Genomic DNA, 18,514 nt, shown 5'->3' with positions numbered 1-18,514 from the left:
GATAATGTACGCTGGTTGTTGTTGTTGGTGGAATTAGCGGATGGCTTAAGTTTGTTGACCTTTGTTTGGTCAAAGCAGTCAGTCGACCAACTTCGGCCGCCTGTTCTGTCCCGGGCGATCCTCCGTCGGCAGTCGGGGGTGGGGGTTCGACCCCGGCTGGCTTCTCGGGGAAAAAGCAATCAGCAAAGCCCGCGTCTGACACCGATTTAACGAGTTTAGAGCTGCAGTCTGGCCCGGCGGGGCGTCTGGAGAGGAAGGTGAAGACACCGGCAGGCAGGCAGGCGGGGGACCTCGTAATGCCCGCCCGCCACTCCATTAATCACACCGGTCGTCGTGGGAAGCAGAGAAAACAACCCCGACACGTGTTTGTCGGCGGCCATTTTCTCTTTGCTTCAACTCTGTCTTCAGTGGCAGTTTAGCGTCCGAGTTAAAGCATCGAGCGTTGGAACCTTGATGTATATTTGACAAAATGGTCCCTGGGGTTTTCTCTAATCAGCCCTCGTTTGACTTATTCTTCAGAAAAAAACAAACAAAACCTCTAAAAGTGGCCACTTTTGGAGTCTTCACTCCCTCTGTGTGTGTGTGTGTGTGTTTCGCGCAGGTACACTATCGATCGGCACACGGACTTGGACCGGGTGTTCAGCGTCCACTCCGGGAACGGCTCGGTGTACGTCCTGAGGGAGCTGGACCGCGAGGAGAATGCCTGGCACAACGTCTCCGTCATCGCCACCGAGTTCAGTGAGTGCGAACAGCCGGACGGCTCGGTTTTTTTTTCCCCCGCAGCCGAACCGGACCATCGGAAGCGGTAGCCATCTCCGGATGTTAAAGCGACGCGTTGGCTGGCAGCTGGTGTTTTCTCCTCCAGTTCAAGGAGACACTTGTATGAGTTTTGGGGAAGAAAAAAAAAAAAAAAGGACCAATTTGCCTGGAATTTCCTCCCACTGCCTCATTACAGAACTACATTTTTTGTACCGTCTATTTTTTTTTGACTTGCAGCTGTTAATTTAAAACTTTCTGCCTTGTTTTTTTATTGGGGGGGTGTGATGAAACTCAAACGCAAAAATCGCTCACTTATTTGGCCATTCCCTCCCACTTCTAATCTGTTCTAATTAACTTCACGTCCCTCGTTTTTTTTTTTTTTTTTTCTGTCAGCGGGACTTCAAACCTCTGCGGAGATTTCTCCCATTCAAAGTCTTCTAATTAGCAGCGTCTTAACAGATTAAAAACAAGAGTAATATTTGCAAAAAATAAAAAATAAAAAGCTGATCTGTTGTAGCCTCCTCCCCACTACCCCTCCAAAAGAAGCTGTTATTTTTTAAAAAAAGTAATTTGATTTGGGTATAATTAGTTTGCCTGGAGACGGGCAAACTAAGCGTGTTCTGTGAGGTGATATCGTGTCCACCATTTTGTGTGTCCCCCCCCCCAGACAACCCGCGGCAAACAACCCGCGTGCCCCTGTTCGTCAGGGTGCTGGACATCAACGACAACGCTCCGACGTTCGCCAACAACTACGAGACGTTCGTGTGTGAGAACGCCAAGGCTAATCAGGTGGGTAGCGTTCCGCGCGCAAAGCACGTCGCCATGGTTTCACCCGGCTCCTCCGGCGTTGGGGATTAGCCGTCCAATTAGCGGACGGCGGGGAGAATTTGACGTAAATTAGATCTATTTTTGTCATCCTCTCACAGGTGGTTCCAGATATGCAAGTTCTTTTTTTTTTAAGTGTAGTTGTGTGGAGTAGATAAGAGTAGCAAGTGTCTTACCTGCAGCAGGCAGAAGTTAAAGTGATCTAAGTCTGGGGATCAAACAGGTGTTTGCTAACAGCTAGTCAAGTTAACGGCTATTCGAACTAACTGGTACTCGAGCTAAATGTTACACAATCTCTACTTCAGCTAACAGCGTTTCAAGCTAAAAGCTACCCTATGCTAAGTGGTACTCAGAAAAGAGAAAAGGAAACTGAATTGCCACCCTCTAAAACAACTGAAACTTCAAATGTCTTACAGCAATTTGGGCGTACACAAATACAATTTGCTTTTATGCCTTGTCATCTTTGGGTGGCGTTTTCCTTAATGAAGCTTTATTTATTGATTACATTTCATACCGGCTACACATAAAACATTTATGACCTTCATGTTCAGTACATAAAGCTGCTTGCTAACTACACTTCCCCGAACTACTCAGAAATGAAAGTTTCAATTAAAATGGCTAACCAGGTAGGAAGTGACAAAATATCAGACCACTGTGGCTAAAAGAGGGATTGTTGGAGCATACCGTGCTCTGATTGGTCAGAGCCTGATCTAGCTCCGCCCTCTTGTATTGAAGCAAATGGTAAAATAAAATAATAATAAGTCAAAGAGAGTGCTCGTGTTCTAAAACTTAGAACTCTCAAAAAAGCCATTTTCTGGTTACAGGTGTTGTTTGTCTGGAAGCAGACGCTCGTATCTTCGCACATCTTTGTTTGCCAACAGGAAACAAAAGCTTTTTATTTTTATTTTATTTTTTTGTATTCTTTTCTCCTCTTCAGTATCTGTCCGCGTGAAATCCTCCCCACACCCCCTGAACCAAACACCTCTGTCTTCCAAATAAACGTCGGGGGTTATGTTTGTCAAAGCCGCCGCCGTAAACGTGCAACCTGCAGATAATGACGAGCTTGGTCTGCAGCCATCTTTAATTAGCCGCTTTAAGAGCGGGAGCTGGTGTGAAAAGAGAAAAGCCTCACTGCGGCGACTTTAAGGACTTTAATATCGCTGGTTGTGTTGCAGGTAAATGAAGGACCTCGACCTTTTAGCTTTCATCAGTTAAAAGTCTGTATTATTAGTTGATTAGCTGCTGAAAGTCTCATTTAATCACACTAGTCTGCAGAGAGGCTTGAAATGTTTTACAGACTTTGTTTGCGCCTGACTCCCCCTCCCTTTTTTTGAAGCTATGTACATAAAATAAGTACGGAATGACAATTAAAGAGTCTTTAAATGCTTTCAGTAACAACTCTGCCTTAACCTGTTCATCTCAGCTTTTCCCTTAAAGAGCAAACCTGACTCCTGAATTAAAAAAAAAAAAAAAAAGCGTCGTTTTCCCTCATTAAATTTTGTGTTTTAGAGGTGAGTCGTGTTGTCGTTCGCCATCCTCTGCTACCAGTTTCCGTACTGTAGCGGTTATAACGTTCGGGAAAGAAACATCGTTTGTCGCCGATGGACCGTCCTCGGCTCATTTTCGGTCCGTTTACCCCAGGGGGGAGGGACAACTCAGACAGTTTCCCCTTTAATCAGACCCTCCAGGATTTTGCGATGTTGCGATCGCAGCTATTAATGCAAAATCAAGCAAACCCCGCGAAATCGCAACTTTTTGCAACTTTGCCCAAAACACCACAACTTTAACCCAATATTTATCGTTTCTAAAGTGATTTGCCGCCATTTCTGCGGTCTAGTGTCTTCTTTGTGGGTTTGTGTAGTGTGGAATACAAAATAACCCCAAATAACTCACGAAGACGACACGTGACGTCACTTCCTGTTGACATCAGAATGCCGGGAGCGTGCAGGAGCAGCGACCGAAGCCAAAATGTGCGCTAATGCTTCACATTTGCCCACAAAGATTTCAGCAAAACCAATTTCCTCCCCAGCTGCATGAGAGTGGGGGGGAAGCTGTTTTGCACGTCCTGCAGTGTAATCATCAAACATAAACGCATCGACAAACATTTTGTCTGCAAAACATGTGAGGAGAGCTGCAGACGAGGGACAATCCAGAAATGGTCATGAATGTCAGTTTAGAAGCTATCAAAGTTCTCAAATAAAGCACCTTTTGAGAATGTCAATGTTTGTTGGTAATTATCTTACAAAACTAGGAAGTATTTTTGGTTCATATATTAAAATTTACTTGTTTTGTGGCATCATCCTTAAACAGTCCCTCCAGGATTTCGCGGGCATTTTTTGTGATTGTTGCGGGCTAAAATGCCTGATTTCACGGAGCATTTTCCTAAAGGTTGCGATTTTTTTTTACTAAAATCAATAAAAAACCATAAAGTTTAACTATTTATTCTAATATGGCAGAGACTTAGTATACGGACCAGCGCTTGGACTTCTGTAGACATCTTATGGATGAAGCCGGAAGCAGAAGCCCCGAACAAAGGAAGCGTCCACTCGTATCGATCCTAGGCTCCGCCCGTTCCAGAGGGCCGGAGCACGTCCCTCATGTGACGTCAGTAGTTTTTTACGTGTAGCCTGAGATGGCTTTAACCGTTTCAAGGCAGCCAAGCAACAGGTTTTCCTCCATTTCTCTTCAGTACTTTTATCTGACACGTAAAAAAGGTCGGCGGCGTTCCGAAGCGAGCCTCGAATCAAGCTTAAAAACAAAAAAACGAACCGCGTTTTTGACGCGAGCCTCTCCGTGAAGGGGGAAGCTCGAAGTGCAACGACGGGCTCGTAAACGAGGAGGACGCGTACTCTTTTAAGCCTGATAAGGAGGAGGCGTTTTTAGGACACCTCTGAGGCCTTTTCCGGATGATGGATGGTCCTGGAAGATAAATCAAGGCCTTATTGAACGCCACAGACCTCTTCCTTTAACGCCGCAGAGCTAAAGTGTAAAGTGCCTTCCAACCACCAGCAGCAGGTTTGGGAGATAAATGTTCAGCTGATTTTATTTTATTTTTTTTTAACCCCGGTTACCCTTCGTCTCCTCGAAGCGTCTCTTTATTTGATCCGTCCTTGAAGCGAACGACCGACCTGTTACCTTGAAAAACTTCCAAGTTTGAAAACTTGTTTTTATTTTTATTTTGTTGGATATCATCAATCATGTGTCTCGTAATGCTTTCATGTTCCATTTAGTTTACACGCTGGGAGTGTTGGTGCGCCGGAGGAGGGAGCATAAAAAACGGACACGAGGATTTGTGGGGAGAGCAACAATGAAGTTCGGTGCAGCCGAGTTTATTTTTAAGCGAGCTATTTCACCCCCCCTCTTTGAAAACACTCAGCCCTTGGAGAAAATCTGCTCATCTGTAACAAAATAAAGCAGTTTTTTTTTGTTGTTTTTTTTCATCCCTGAAGTCCTCCTTAGAGCAGCTGACACGCAGCCAACGCTCCACCTTGTGACTTCCATCGGTTTGGTTTGAGGGAAGGTTTCCGGAGGCGTTCCGGCACATCTGCTTTTTGTTTTTAATGACACCATCCTGGAAAAACCAATAGGATTCTGTTGATGCTGGAAACCCCCCCAAACACACACCCTGCACGTGTTCCCGGAGGCTCCTTTCTTTCTTTTCTTTTTTTTTTTCACCGTTTTCAAGCCAAACCCATTCATCGCCACCCACCATTAAAGGGCAAAAGGATGACAATCATTGAGCAATCATTGGATGATCGTCTCAGACTGAACAACCGTTGGAGTCAACCCAATTCAAGATGGCCTCCGCAGCTATTTGACCCTAGTCGTGGTGGTGGCGCTACAGCCGAGTCGTTTCCCAACATAAAATGATCCGAGTCTAAAAGCTCTGGCGTGAAAGGCAGCGGGCGATATGCATTCCTTCAAGGAGGACCTCTGTCTTTCATTTTATATTCAATAATCTTTGTTTGCTTTGCACAAATCAGCTTTTCAAGCTGAATCCTGCGTTTTGTGAGCCACGTTTGGGATTCGAAACCTTTATAAGTTGCCTCAGATGCAGTCCGGTAAAAAAAAGTTTGAAGTTGGAAAATGAGGTTCGAAGCGATGTTTTAAGTTATTCTTGTTTCTGAAGCCACACACAAAAAAAGGCGGTTTATGTTTTAGTTATTCGGAGCTTGTTTTTGATTGTGCTTCCCGTTCCAGAGGATCCATACGGTGAGCGCCACCGATCCCGACGAGCCCCTCGGAGGACACCGCTTCACCTTCAGCCTGGCGCCGGAGGCGGCCGGGAAGGCCAACTTCTCCGTCCGGGACAACAAAGGTACGGCGAACAGTCGCGCTCGCCCCCCCCGTCCCGGCGTTGCACCCGAGCGGTCCCGTTGACCCCCCCCCCTCTCTTATTTTGTCTGTCAGACAACACGGCGTGGATCCTGACTCGGAGGAACAGCTACAACAGCCTGCAGCGCAGCGTCTACCACGTCCCCGTGGTCATCTCCGACGGCGAGTTCCCCGTGCAGAGCAGCACCAACACGCTCACCGTCCGCGTGTGCACCTGCGACCGCGAGGGCAACATGAAGCTGTGCAACCCCGAGGCGCTGACGGCGAGGGCGGGGCTCAGCACCGGAGCCCTGGTGGCCATTTTACTCTGCGTCATCATTTTGCTCAGTAAGTTCAGGGGGACCCCAGAACTGGCTTTACCTCAGATACTGACCGAAAACTTACTGCAGCTGAGCTTTTAATGCCAACACTTACGTTTTGCTTAAGTCATTGGCACTAACACTGTTTGTCTGTTAGCAAAATATCTCATGAAACACTGGCTGAATTTGAATGAAACTCTTAAACAGGAATCACCGGATGTCCAGCAACACCTGATTAACTTGAAGGGTCAGTCTGCTTCAAGATGGCTGCCGCAGCAAACTGATCTTAGTCAACACAGAAATGGCTCTAACTCAATCAGACTTGGGGTCCGAATCGCCTGCCCTGAAGGCTAAAGCTGCTGTCGTCTGTCCGGGAGAAGTCCCGAAGTCGACTCTCGTCCACGCAGTCGAAAACGGCATCGTTTCGTTGGCGTAGCATCCTTCGGGCGCCGCTTCCCGACGCAAGGCCCGGGCCGAACCGTTCCTCGAAGGAGGGTTTGCGGGGAGTCCCGTAACCGTAAAACAGTCTTCTTGACTTGTCATGGGGTGGAACAGAGCCCTAACTGTGATTTCGCAGTCTCACGTGAGGTCGCGCTCGATGCAGTTTCGAAGACTCGTAGCGAGCGAGCGACGGGGGCGCCTCCCTTCGATCAGCGCTCGGCCTTTAATTCAAACTGGAGTTCAGGCTCTGGCAGGTGTTCGAGAGGTGGTTTTATATTTACCCCCCCACCCCCTCCCCACCACCGTCATTTGATTAATCTCCTCGCGGGCGGATTACTCTGACAGTAGCGACAGCTGGTGTCATAATTTAGTTCGAACGGGAAAAAGACCGGCGGCATGTGAGCCGACGGAGGGAAAAACGTGCTTCGCCGCAAACTCTGAAATCTCTGACATCTTAAAGCCGAACCGGTCTACCAGGAGGAGGAGGAGGAGGTCTTCAGCTGCTCTTCATTTAGCAAAAGAAAAAAGAGCAAAACGAAACATTAGGAAAGAATCTAACAATGATTTACCATCGGTTTGATGATCTAAAGAACATCAGCGAAGAACAAAACCTTCCGTGACCTCATTGGCGTCGAGGATCCCTGCGGAGCGCGTCGTGGCTAATTTGACTTAAATTTATTTCTGTCGCGTTTATTTCGAGGTCCGAGTCTAAATCAGGAGTGCCGCCGCTGTCAGTTAACGTCAAACAGGAAGGGCTTTCGTCTGATCTCGGGAAGGGCAGACGAGCAGTCGATTGGCCGAAAATGGACCTCAGAAGGGGTGCCGTTCGTATATTTTCACTCTGGTTGCTGGGTTGTAATTTGGAGTCCATGCAGTCAGATTAATATTAAACTACCTGTTGACAATTTGGCCAATGAAAGACCGTTGGATTAATAAGCTTCGCTTTGACGATTACATTTAGGACCTCCTCGAGGTTCGGAGCCCGGTGTCTGTCCTATCCGGATCGTTCTGAAAGAAAGTCTTGCTCCAAGCGTTGGAAGGTTTTCTGCAATTACTGTTTTTTTTTTTTTCTAAAGGACGTCAATCGTCAACCTCCTCCACAGTCTTGCCGTTGTTTTCAGTTATCACCGTCGCCGCGGACGCTCGTTCCGCGGTTTTTGCGCCGCATGCGAACACAAGACGAGCCGCCCGAAGGGGAGCAGATGAGCAGATGAGCTCCATCCCCCTCTGGGGGGGGGGGGATAAATGGAGAACAACAACAGGAGCACTGTGAGGAGCTGACGTCAAAGATTTGGAGATAGAATCTTGTGACAGTCTCTGGAAACAGAAAAAAAAAAAATAATAAGACTGGATGTTAAACCGGCAGCAAATCAAGTGGATTGAATCAATTAGAAGAGACACATTTCCTGAAGGAATCACCAAACTAAGATCTTTTTATGTTGAGAAACAATGGAGCCGTTTTGGTCGAATTTCGCAATTTGACAGGATTTTGCTACGACCACTACAAACTGAAGCTGAATATCTGTTAAAACCGATTAAATTACAGCTGTTTATTTCTTCTCCGCAGCTCCGACGCTTTGTTGCTACAGTCCAAGTCGTCCCACAGTAACATCTGCTCCTCGGCGCGGTACGGGCTGCTTCATTAAAAGCTTGATTGATTAAACGTCCGACTAAAGTCAAAGAGGGCGGACCGGCGTCGCATCATCAGACGCCATCGTGGCCGCGGCACCCCGACGGGTCCGGGTCCTTTCATGTTCGGTGACGGCGGCGGCCCTGAGCCGGCAGAAATGCGTAATGCGTCTTTTTGTGGTCGCCAGATTCAGTTCTACAAAGACCCCGAACATCAGTGAAAGCCCCCCCCCCCGGGACGGTCGCCGGGCCGCCGCGACGAGGAGAGCGAGCGGAGAAGTCACCAAATGAGACTTATTTGTTCTCTTTGTTGTTGTTCTCGCCGCAGTGATCGTGGTGCTGTTCGCCGCCCTGAGGAGGCAGAGGAAGAAGGAGCCTCTGATCATCTCCAAAGAGGACGTACGGGACAACGTCGTCAGCTACAACGACGAGGGGGGAGGGGAGGAGGACACGCAGGCCTTTGATATCGGCACGCTGCGCAACCCGGAGGCCATCGAGGAGAGCAAACAGAGGCGGGACATCATCCCCGAGACCTTCTACCCGCCGGCGAGACGGCCCGCGCTGCCCCCGAGCCGGGACAATAACGGGGACGTGAGAGACTTCATCAACCAGAGGCTCCAGGACAACGACAGCGACCCGACGGCACCGCCGTACGACTCCCTGGCGACCTACGCGTACGAGGGCAACGGCTCCGTGGCCGAGTCGCTCAGCTCGCTGGAGTCGGCGACCACCGAGGGCGACCAGGACTACAACTACCTGAGCGAGTGGGGGCCGCGCTTCAAGAAGCTGGCGGACATGTACGGCGGGGACGAAAGCGACAGGGATTCCTAACGGCGCCGCCCCCCGGAGGAAAACACGGACGAGGAGCTTCTGAACCCGACGCCGAACGTTGAACCCTCCGGCGGAGGGGGGGCGCCGCGGCGGCGGGGAGAATGTGAGAAATCCGAGAAGGGACGAGCGCCGTTTGTGCTCCTTCACCGCCGTCGCCTTTGAGTTGTCCCTCCGGTGACCAGACGTAGGCTTTGTGTGTCCAGTCAGTGTTAGTAGCGTTTTTTTTTTTTGCAGGGACACGGACAAGACTTTCTTCTTTTTTTTTATGATTATGTTTGTGTGTGTGCGTGTGCGTATATATGGGATCTAATCGAAGCCCAAATATATCTGAACTTTTTGTTTTTTTCCAAAGCTGCCTGTGACAGACGCTCTCTACATGCAGTTTCGTAAAACCAACAGATATGCCGATGTATTTTTCAGTGTTTCTGGGACAAAAAAAACAAACAAACAAAAAAAAAAAACCACGCTGCATATTGTGAGTTCTATCTTAGCTTGTGTACGTACGGTAATATGAAACAATACGCTGTACAGGTTTGTTTTGGTTTTTATCCTCCAAGGGTTTTTTTTTTTATTATCTTCAAAACAATCCCTCTCCTCTTCTCCTCGGCGACATCTGCCTCGCTCGCAGTAACCACTTTCAACGGTTTCGGCTCGGGCTTCGATGGGATTTTTTTTTTTTGCGAGGCAGCCTTCGCGTTTGTCGCGGCAGCTGTTGGAGCGAAGAAAAAAAACGAAAACAAAACAAACGACACGAAATAAAACTGCTAATGTTTCTCGAAAAAAGGGACTGTGGGATCTGCGGCCGAGAACGAAACAAAAACACCCACAAACACAACAGTTAGTCTTTTTTTTCCCTCGTGTTTCCGTACGGCTCGGAGCGTTTGCCACGAGGCGAGCCGAGATACCAAATAATTCCTTTCTTTTTTTTTTTTTTGGGGGGGGGGATTTTGCCAGAGCCACTCACTTTATCTGTTTAGACGTTGAATAGCGAGGCGCACATGCTGTGGTTTTAATCCCAACCTTACGACGAAGATTCCCAGCCCTAATAAGGAGAATGCTGGGTTTTTTACCGGACGTTTTACCGAATCTGAAATGTCAACGCTCCGTTGAGTCCCGGCACGGAATCGGATCAGATTGATCGTTCCCGTGGTGCCATCTCTAAATTGGTCCTTTTTTTTGTCTTATTTTATGAAAGTGAGCCCACGGGTTGAAACGTTTTTTTAAAAAAAAAACGGAGCTGCAAATTGGACGTCCTCGACTTCGGGATCAGACTTTTTTTTTTTTTTTCCCCGAGCGGAATTAAAGGAAATCCACAGGTGTCGCGTGGCGTTCAGAGCATTAAAAAGCAATCAGACTCAATGTTTTTTTTTTCTAACTGTTTGAAGAACATCTACGCGACCTGCCCTGATGAATGTATAACGGAGCAACTTGGTAACGTAAAAAGTGCCAAAAAAAACGAAAAGCAAAGAACGTCAGTATTTTTCAAATTTTCTTTCCTTTCTAAAGAGGCCTCCGATCGTTACGGTCCGCTCCCTTCTCATTACATGCACTGTAGTCGGCGTGGAAAGGCAAACCGAAGGCTCCGGCTTTCCCCCAGCTGGTTTCCTGCGGGAGCATCAGCCTCTTCCATAAAGATGTTTATCGAGGGGCGCCTGACCTTTGAGCGGAGCCGTATTAGGCTTTTAAAACCAGAAGATTGTCCTCGGCTTCGGAGAGAAGGTCAGAGCATCGACGAGGACACGTGGGCGGGTCGAGTTTGCTTTAAATGGGATTTTAGAAAACAAAAGGAAAACGATCCTTAAGCAGCAGTCTTTTTCAAATTAGTTTAAGACCTCCGAAATTTGTGGGGGGACAATAAAAAAAAAAAAAAAAAAAAAAGCTTTCAGACGCCGGAGGAAGGGAGGTCGAACGGAGTGATATCGACACGAAAGAGCACGCCGGCTCCAACACGCTCTGCCCTCACTTTAACAAAAGGCCAAACTGTGAAGAGGCTGACATTTGTCAGAAAATAACACAACACAATGGCATAATTGCCGCCGCGCCGCTTTCTTCCCCTCTGTCGTTTAAACAAGCCGGACGATTATCTGCGAGCGCCCGCCGGAAACGCACGCGTTCTCCCCAGTTTCGTTTTGCGACGGTAAGCGTTTGAATGGGTTGAAAAAAATAAAAGCCTTCGCTGCTCGAAGGGCCAACGTGTACGGCACAATAAAAGGGACAAAACTAAGAACACTGAAGACTTTGCAGAGGCTGTATAGTTCTATTTGAAGGCTGGTCCTGCTGAAGTCAGGCAGTGACCAGCCAATGACGAGGCGACGACTCCTTCGACTCATGGTAAGTCAAATATCCAAAAAACTGTGACAAGATGTCTCTCAAAACGGTCGCCGAGTTGCTTCAGGCGCTTCAAACTGAAGTTCCCAAAATCCGACGGCGCCAGAAGCTGGATTTAGATGCCCTTCTACGTCCGAGGCTACAGCCCCGAATGTCCATAGGTCTGGAAATTCAACCCAAGTTGGATTTCTGCATAGTTTCTTTTTTTTTTTTTGACCTTCCGGTTTGCTTTTCAGCCGGCAACTTGGAAAAGTCTGCTGCAGAAGCGCATTTAGCATTTTCTTCCCGTTTGCATCCCAAAATACCACTCGGCTGATAATAAATTTGCCCTAGTGACTAGCATCTCCAAGCTACACATTTCCTCAAATGGGCGTTAGCATCAGAATGCTATCGATTAGCTGATCATAGCTAACAACTCCAAGTCTGACAACCGACTGAGTCCTTCATTGCTTTAGCTCATAGTAGCTAAAGCAATGAAGGACTCAGTCGGTAAGCTGCTAATTTGATTTGTCGTCTTTCATTTAGCGGACCTTTCTACGCCAGCTACGATGCTTGATTTACCGCTCAGGTGGAAAGAGTGGTCGTCTTGTCAAAGGTCGCCAACGATCGCTCGATTGTCAGCTAAATATCAGCTAGATTCACAGCCGGTTTTGGAAGGAACACTGCCTCCAGCTACAAGTATTAACGCTGCGTGTCATTTACCTCAGTGTCAGATTCTCAGATCGAGGAATTGTGACTCGATTGTCCCGAATTTGTCCCTTTTTTTTGCCGTGCCGTGAGGGGTCTCATGTTGAATTCGACGTACTTCCTTCTTCGGCCCTAACATCCCCCCGTTTTTCCTGCGGGCCGTCAACACGTCGCCATTGTTTCAAACCGCTCTGAACCAAACTGCCTCCGACAGCGTGGCCGTTCGTTCTCTTTTCGTTTTGCGCGCGAGCGCATCGATGGAACTCGGCGGAGGAGAATCCGCCGCCGCCGCCTCCTCGCTCCAGATGCAGTAGATCCGTGGTTGTCGATGTGCAGGTCGGTCCCCGCCGGGTGGAAGGGGGAGGTGGGGGGGCCTCGGGGCCTCTGCTGTGCTATAATATGTCAGTGGCAACGTGATTGAGCAGTTTTTTGTCGATGTAGAACCAATCTGAGAGGTAGTGGTAGTCTAAGGAGCCCACACATCACTGGCCGTTCCATCTCCACCTTCTGCTTTGTAAACCGTGATATTTTGTACTGAATATTTATATGACACAATTAAACATGTTTAAAATCAGCCTCCTTACCGTCCTTCCTGGGGTCTTCTTCCAGACGGCTCCAGCGGTCGGACTCCGCTGCCCTCAAGAGTTGCGAATAAAAACTTTAATTTGAATTGCGATGACAGCCATGGGCTCTCCGCCCTCACAGGTATGTATATATTATCTGCAGCCAATCTCAATATAGAAGACTCCACTCCGTGACAGATAGTTATTAATATGTCTGCTGTTGTTAAATAGCTGGATCCAGAGGCTACAGAGCTGAGGAAATTATTAATTAGACAATCTATAATTAAGATCTACTAGACAGCCAATTGTACTTTAGCGTGAGGGTAAAAGGAATGGAGGGAAGGGAGACAAGAAGGAAAAAAAAACACATTTTGATTATTAGAGAATGAGTGGCAGATGCGAGACAGATGGAGACTGTTGTAAGTGAGTATAATTGACTCAATCCTTTTTTTTTTTTTTTTTAGAGGTTTAGGCTTCTTATCAGAAGGGTGAGAATTATTAGAATGAAAGCAAACTGATTAGTCGACTAATTGGAGCAAACTTTATTTAACACTTTAAAAAAAAAAAAGAAACGCCTTGTTTCTTAGATTTAGTTTGATCTTGTAGCCCGGTGGTTTAATGATGAGCCGTCACAGAGCAGTGCTAGAAATAAAAAAAAAACCCAAAACAACCATTTTAACAATATTTCTTCTTGTTTTTTGGCTTTTTCTTGAAATCTTTCAAATCGGTCCCCGGTTTAAGATCGTGTGAAACAGGCATCGAGTCATTTCCAGCTAGCTCCACCTCGCTATCCGGTCAGCCGCCAGCCGCGCCTCCTCTTTGCCTCGCTCGTCGGCGGCGGCGACGGGCTGCCCCGGGATTGGCGCGCCGTCACTTCCTGCCCTCGTCGGCCTTGTCCGTCTCCTTCTCCTGGCACTCGCGCTCGCGCCTCATCTCCTTCAGCTCCTGTCGGTATTTGCGCTCGATGAAGCGCTTCTGATGGGCCATCTGCGGGAAGTTGTCTGGTGACGGGGGGGTTGGGAGGGGAAGAAAAAAGAGGGCGGGGCGGGAAAAACAAGAAAAAAAAAAATGAAGGAGTTAGCTAACGAGAAGGGACAAAGAGAAAGAGCAACGTAACGAGGAGAGGTCGGTTCCCGGATGCGGTTTACGCCTTGGAGCTGGTGTCATGCTGTCACCTCGGCCAAATTAGGTCAAATGTTGCGATTAAATTGCCCACACGTTGTTGTTTTTATTAATAATGACAAAGTTTGTGGCGTCAAGCCTTAAAAGTTAAAGCTGAAACGAAACCTTTTTTTGAAGCCAACATCAGTGAAAGTTTAGCCATAAAATATGTTTATTGTAGAAATTTTGAATAAAAAATAAAAAATACTCATTTCTGTTGGTACTTCTGAACATTGAAGAAACCACTCGGGTGTTTTCGGCTTTTTCCATGAACAACACAGAAGTCTGACGTCCGATGAGCCGCTGAGGTTCAGCCATTCATCAGTGAGTGGATGAATACCAGTACAATATAGTTCAATTCGTTGGAATTAATTGTTCGAACCAGCCAGAAAATACCACTGGAGTTTTATTTTTTTGGGCTTCCTGAAAGATAAAAACCTTCCTCAGATCTGGATCCATAAACTCCGATGTGGGAATTACTATCAGAATTCAGTTTGGACCGCTTCAAAGAGAACCACCGCTCCGACCCTCGTTAATGTGGTGGACTGGGTTCATGACAAAAAAACCAAACAAAAAACAGGATCTTTAGCAGCAGCAGTTCTATTTTTAATTTTAAAAAAAGGGCAAATGGAGAGGAGGACGTCTCCACAGAGAGACGAGAAATAGGAAGTTTAACTTCAAACGTGACGTGAACCCGCGCTGTCATTAAAGGTCTGAGCTGCTTACAGGCCGACAGCCTGAGATCGGTTGTGATTCAGAGGAAAAAATAAAAGCAATCCATGTCTGATAGTCTTAACCTGCTGTTGATTAGTTTAATTTAGTGTGAGAGTTCAGAAACCCTACTCTGAAGGGCGCTCACGTTGTTTACAAGTTAGCATCAGGTTAGCTTCGAGTTAGCATCGTTAGCTCTCTCCTGCCATCTTTATGTTGATTTGCAGTGTTGTGTACTGATGTCATGACAACGATCTGGGGTTTATCAGTTCTCACTGTTCCCAATTCCCAACTCCGTCATTATGCGCCTTGTTTTGTCGGCCATGACGGTTCTGGTGATCATCAGAATCCGAATCTGAAGAGTTTTCATCTGATTCTGGAGATCCAGCCGTCGGTTCAGGTTCACACTGGTGTGGTTGTATATCCATTACTCCCACCAAGTCTTCCAGCATTTCTTCGTGTTTAGAAAAGGCTTCTTCTTCCATTTCCACTCCTAAACAAATGGATTGTCCTTGGCCGGCCACGTCAGGAACCAGGAAGGAACTCCGCCGCACAAATCACCTACTTAAATGCTAAAAACAGTTTATTTAACTTTTAGGTCAGAAAAATGGGTCCCTGCAACGTTCTGTGGATGTGTTTGACTAAATAACATCCATGGAATGTCCACTTTGTGAGATCTGATTTCAGTTCAGCTTTAAATTTACACTCTTGCGTTGGTTTTGAACACGTAGCTGCTCATTTCCAGGCCTTCCTTCCTTCCTTCCAAGCCGACAAATGCTCCTAGTTGGCTTTCAGACGCAGAAAAACAAGGGCGCGTTATTTGGCTGCACCAGCCGTTAAGTTTCCAAAGAAAAGTTCTGAAAGCCCTCGATTTGGGTTTGCTGCTTCCTGCCAACTTGGCCGAGGCCGCTTTCCAAATCTGATCAACTCATTATGAATCTGTGAGGAGAGAAAAAAAAAAAACCTGACAAATATAGAAAGGACGAATAAATCTGTCCAGGTAAGGCGAACGCGAAACGTGGGGTGGGTGGCGCTCTCAAGAAGATGAGCTAAAGGGGCTAACTGCAGCATTAATAATTATTAGAAGGAGGAGGAATAATATGCAGATCAGGGAGGCAAAAAAAAATAAGAAAATAAAAAATGAAGCATGAAAAAAGTCACGGTCGGGCAGGTGAAGAGACTTCCAGCGCGCCGCCCTCGCCGTCCTGTGAAAGTCACACGTCTCCAAAATGTCACGTTTTAATGAACAGAAGCAACGGCCCCGGGTTTTTTCGAGCTTTGCATTTTTCAGAGAGTTCAGTGGCTTCTCCGGAAGGTCTTAATAATGCTGGATAACGCTGGGAAGAAAGTATAAAATAAATAAATAAAACACTCGCTAAGCTTCAATGAAGTGGCAGCTGGCGTCTTAAACCGGCTCGCTCCGTCTCATCAAGAGTCACAAAGTGAGATGAATTCCAATCGTTTTCAAGGCGGCGCCTAATTAGAAAACAAACCGAGGCGACATATTGAGGTTTTAGAACTGATAATTGTTCTAATATTGCCTCATTTTGTGTTGGGTGGAAAGGAAAGTGTGTGTGTGTGTGTGTGTGTGTGTGTGTGTGTGTGTGTGTGTCATTAATTGGATTCATTTAAACGCGAGTCGGAAGCGTGATTGAGCGTCGCGCTTGATTTGGAGGTTTTCGTCATCCGTGGGTTTTTCGGTAAACATTTAAAAGGGCAACAGAGAGGGGGCGGAAAAACACCGATTCTGTCCTGGAAATCTTTTCGTTGGCTTGGGAACGTCGTAAACAACCCCGTCAGCGGATCTGTCACCGCGTCGTCAAACACGAGGTACAACGCGAACGCGCAAAGAGCATTGTTTTAAAAAAAAACATGTCCGAACTTCTGATTCTTTTGTCTCGTGGTTGACGCCGTCGCTCTACGGTTTTCTACGTTTTTCATTTCATTACGCAAAAGAAAGAAAATAAAACAATTTCTTTTCATCTGTCACCTTCAACTTCCTACAGCGAGCCTTTTAAAACGTTTTTTTTAATAGGAGAGCAAAGCTTAGCACACCATTAACGTACCTTTTAGCGTAGAAAAGGCGTTCAAGACGGATGGAGGTGCAGTTGGAAGCCGTCCCGCGGCCTGATGAGGTTCAGTTTTTTTGTTACATTCTCTTTGGGAATTTCCGAACGCGGGATCGTCCAGACAAATAGGATTAGAGATTAGATAAGAGGGGCCGTGTCAGCGCTCAGTTCGAAACTCGGCACACAGAACGCTGCGGAGTTGCATTAGTGGGTTATTTGCACATCTGTGAAGGCACCATTAATCCTGAATGATACACTCCTGGTTTTACAGCGACATAACCTTGTAATGGGTCTTTTTCAGCCCACTTTTTTGGCAATAAGGCTTCAAACCCCATTCTCCACGCTTTACAGCAAAACACATTTAAGGAGTGCGGGCAATAAAATGGCTGACCTTATTAGATACTTCAAACTGTTTTAGCGTTATGACAAAACAAAACTGACAACATTTCTGACCATTAAAACTGATGCTGATCATGTCTGTATATCAACCAATAAATTATGTTGGCTGCAAATGTCAATTAGGCCCAGTTCCATTTTAGAGTGACACTCCTAACCTTTAGGTTTTGAGTGTCCTTTTGGCCGTTAATTCTAAATTACAAATGGTGGGTAAAATATTCCCCTATGAAATGGGACAGACTTTCACAAAGCCAATATGCCAATATGTGTCACTAATCTGAATTTGTAGGCTAAAAGCATTTTTTTTTTGTTGTCTGCAGCAAAACAGACAAATGTTTGAAAACTAAGACAACTTAAACATATGGAAATGCTGGTGGAGTTTAAAGTAAATAAAACAGACTGAATACAAATGTTGCTGCAGTGCTAGTTAGCATGTAAAGTGCTAAATATTTGTTAGCATGTATGATGCTACATGCTAATTAGCATGTATGGCACTCAACGTAGTTAGCATTCAAGATGCTAAATATTAACACAAATGGCACTAAATGACACTAAGCATGTAAAGAGCTAATATTTGAACATTTGACACTAAATGACAGTAAACATGTATGGTGCTAATTGTTAGTCAGCATGTAAGACAAAATACCAGTTAGCATTGAAGGTGCTAAATATCCGTTAGTAGGTATAGTGCTAAATGCTAGTTGGCATGTTTGGCACTAAATGCTAGTTCGCATAGATAGCGATAAATGCCAGTTAGCATGAAAGAAGCTAAATATCAGTTAGCAGGTATAGTGCTAAATGCTAGTTGGCATGAATGACACTAAATGCTAGTAAGAATGTATGGTACAAAATGTTATTTAGCATGTAAGGTGCTAAATGTCAGTTAGCAGGTATAGTGCTATATGCTAGTTAGCATGTATGGCACTACATGCTATTTAGCATGTAAGGTGCTAAATGTCAGTTAGCAGGTGTAGGGCTAAATGCTAGTTGGCATGTATGGCGCTAAATGCTAGCAAGCAAGTATAACGATAAATGCCAGTTAGCATGTAAGGTGTTAAATATTTGTCAGTAGGAATGACACAAAATACCAGTTAGCCTGTAAGGTGCTAAATATCAGTTAGCAGGTATAGTGCTATATGCTAGTTAGCATGTATGGCACTACATGCTAGTTAGCACACGTGGTGCTAAATATTAGTCATCATGTATGCCATGAAATGGCAGTTAGCATTTATAGCGCTAATTACTTGTTAGCCTGCATGATGCTAAGTGCTTCTTCTCATGTATTTACCTGTTTTTGGTTTACTCAACACTCTGAAATGTACACTTAAAATGTCAGTTTAAAAAAGGTCAAATATCGTCACTTTCTAACACTTTATTCACCCCCTACATCCCACAAAGATTCCAACAGGACTAGATGTTTGTGTCTAAGCTCATTTTTGTTTAAAAAAAAAGAGATACATTTGATAAATCCCAGCCCCCC

At 46.1% G+C, this 18,514-nt stretch overlaps 2 protein-coding genes across 2 annotated transcripts in view; one reads left to right on the top strand and one right to left on the bottom strand.

The window, feature by feature from the left end:
* Nucleotides 1-11,022, top strand: part of LOC108234716 (cadherin-6-like) — a 19,177-nt gene extending 8,155 nt beyond the window's left edge. The window contains exons 2-6 of the mRNA XM_037973327.1: nucleotides 546-738; nucleotides 1,427-1,548; nucleotides 5,785-5,902; nucleotides 5,995-6,246; nucleotides 8,617-11,022. Coding sequence (XP_037829255.1) covers nucleotides 546-738; nucleotides 1,427-1,548; nucleotides 5,785-5,902; nucleotides 5,995-6,246; nucleotides 8,617-9,119 — 1,188 coding nt within the window. The 3' untranslated portion in view covers nucleotides 9,120-11,022. The remainder of the gene's footprint in view (nucleotides 1-545; nucleotides 739-1,426; nucleotides 1,549-5,784; nucleotides 5,903-5,994; nucleotides 6,247-8,616) is intronic.
* A 2,197-nt stretch (nucleotides 11,023-13,219) lies between these two features.
* Nucleotides 13,220-18,514, bottom strand: part of drosha (drosha ribonuclease III) — a 143,841-nt gene continuing 138,546 nt past the window's right edge. The window contains exon 32 of the mRNA XM_017414122.3: nucleotides 13,220-13,698. Within this exon, the coding sequence (XP_017269611.1) occupies nucleotides 13,568-13,698 (131 nt within the window). The 3' untranslated portion in view covers nucleotides 13,220-13,567. The remainder of the gene's footprint in view (nucleotides 13,699-18,514) is intronic.

The sequence above is a fragment of the Kryptolebias marmoratus genome, linkage group LG21, assembly GCF_001649575.2.
Source record: "Kryptolebias marmoratus isolate JLee-2015 linkage group LG21, ASM164957v2, whole genome shotgun sequence".
Taxonomy (NCBI): domain Eukaryota; kingdom Metazoa; phylum Chordata; class Actinopteri; order Cyprinodontiformes; family Rivulidae; genus Kryptolebias; species Kryptolebias marmoratus.
This window is presented reverse-complemented; position numbering and strand designations above follow the sequence as displayed.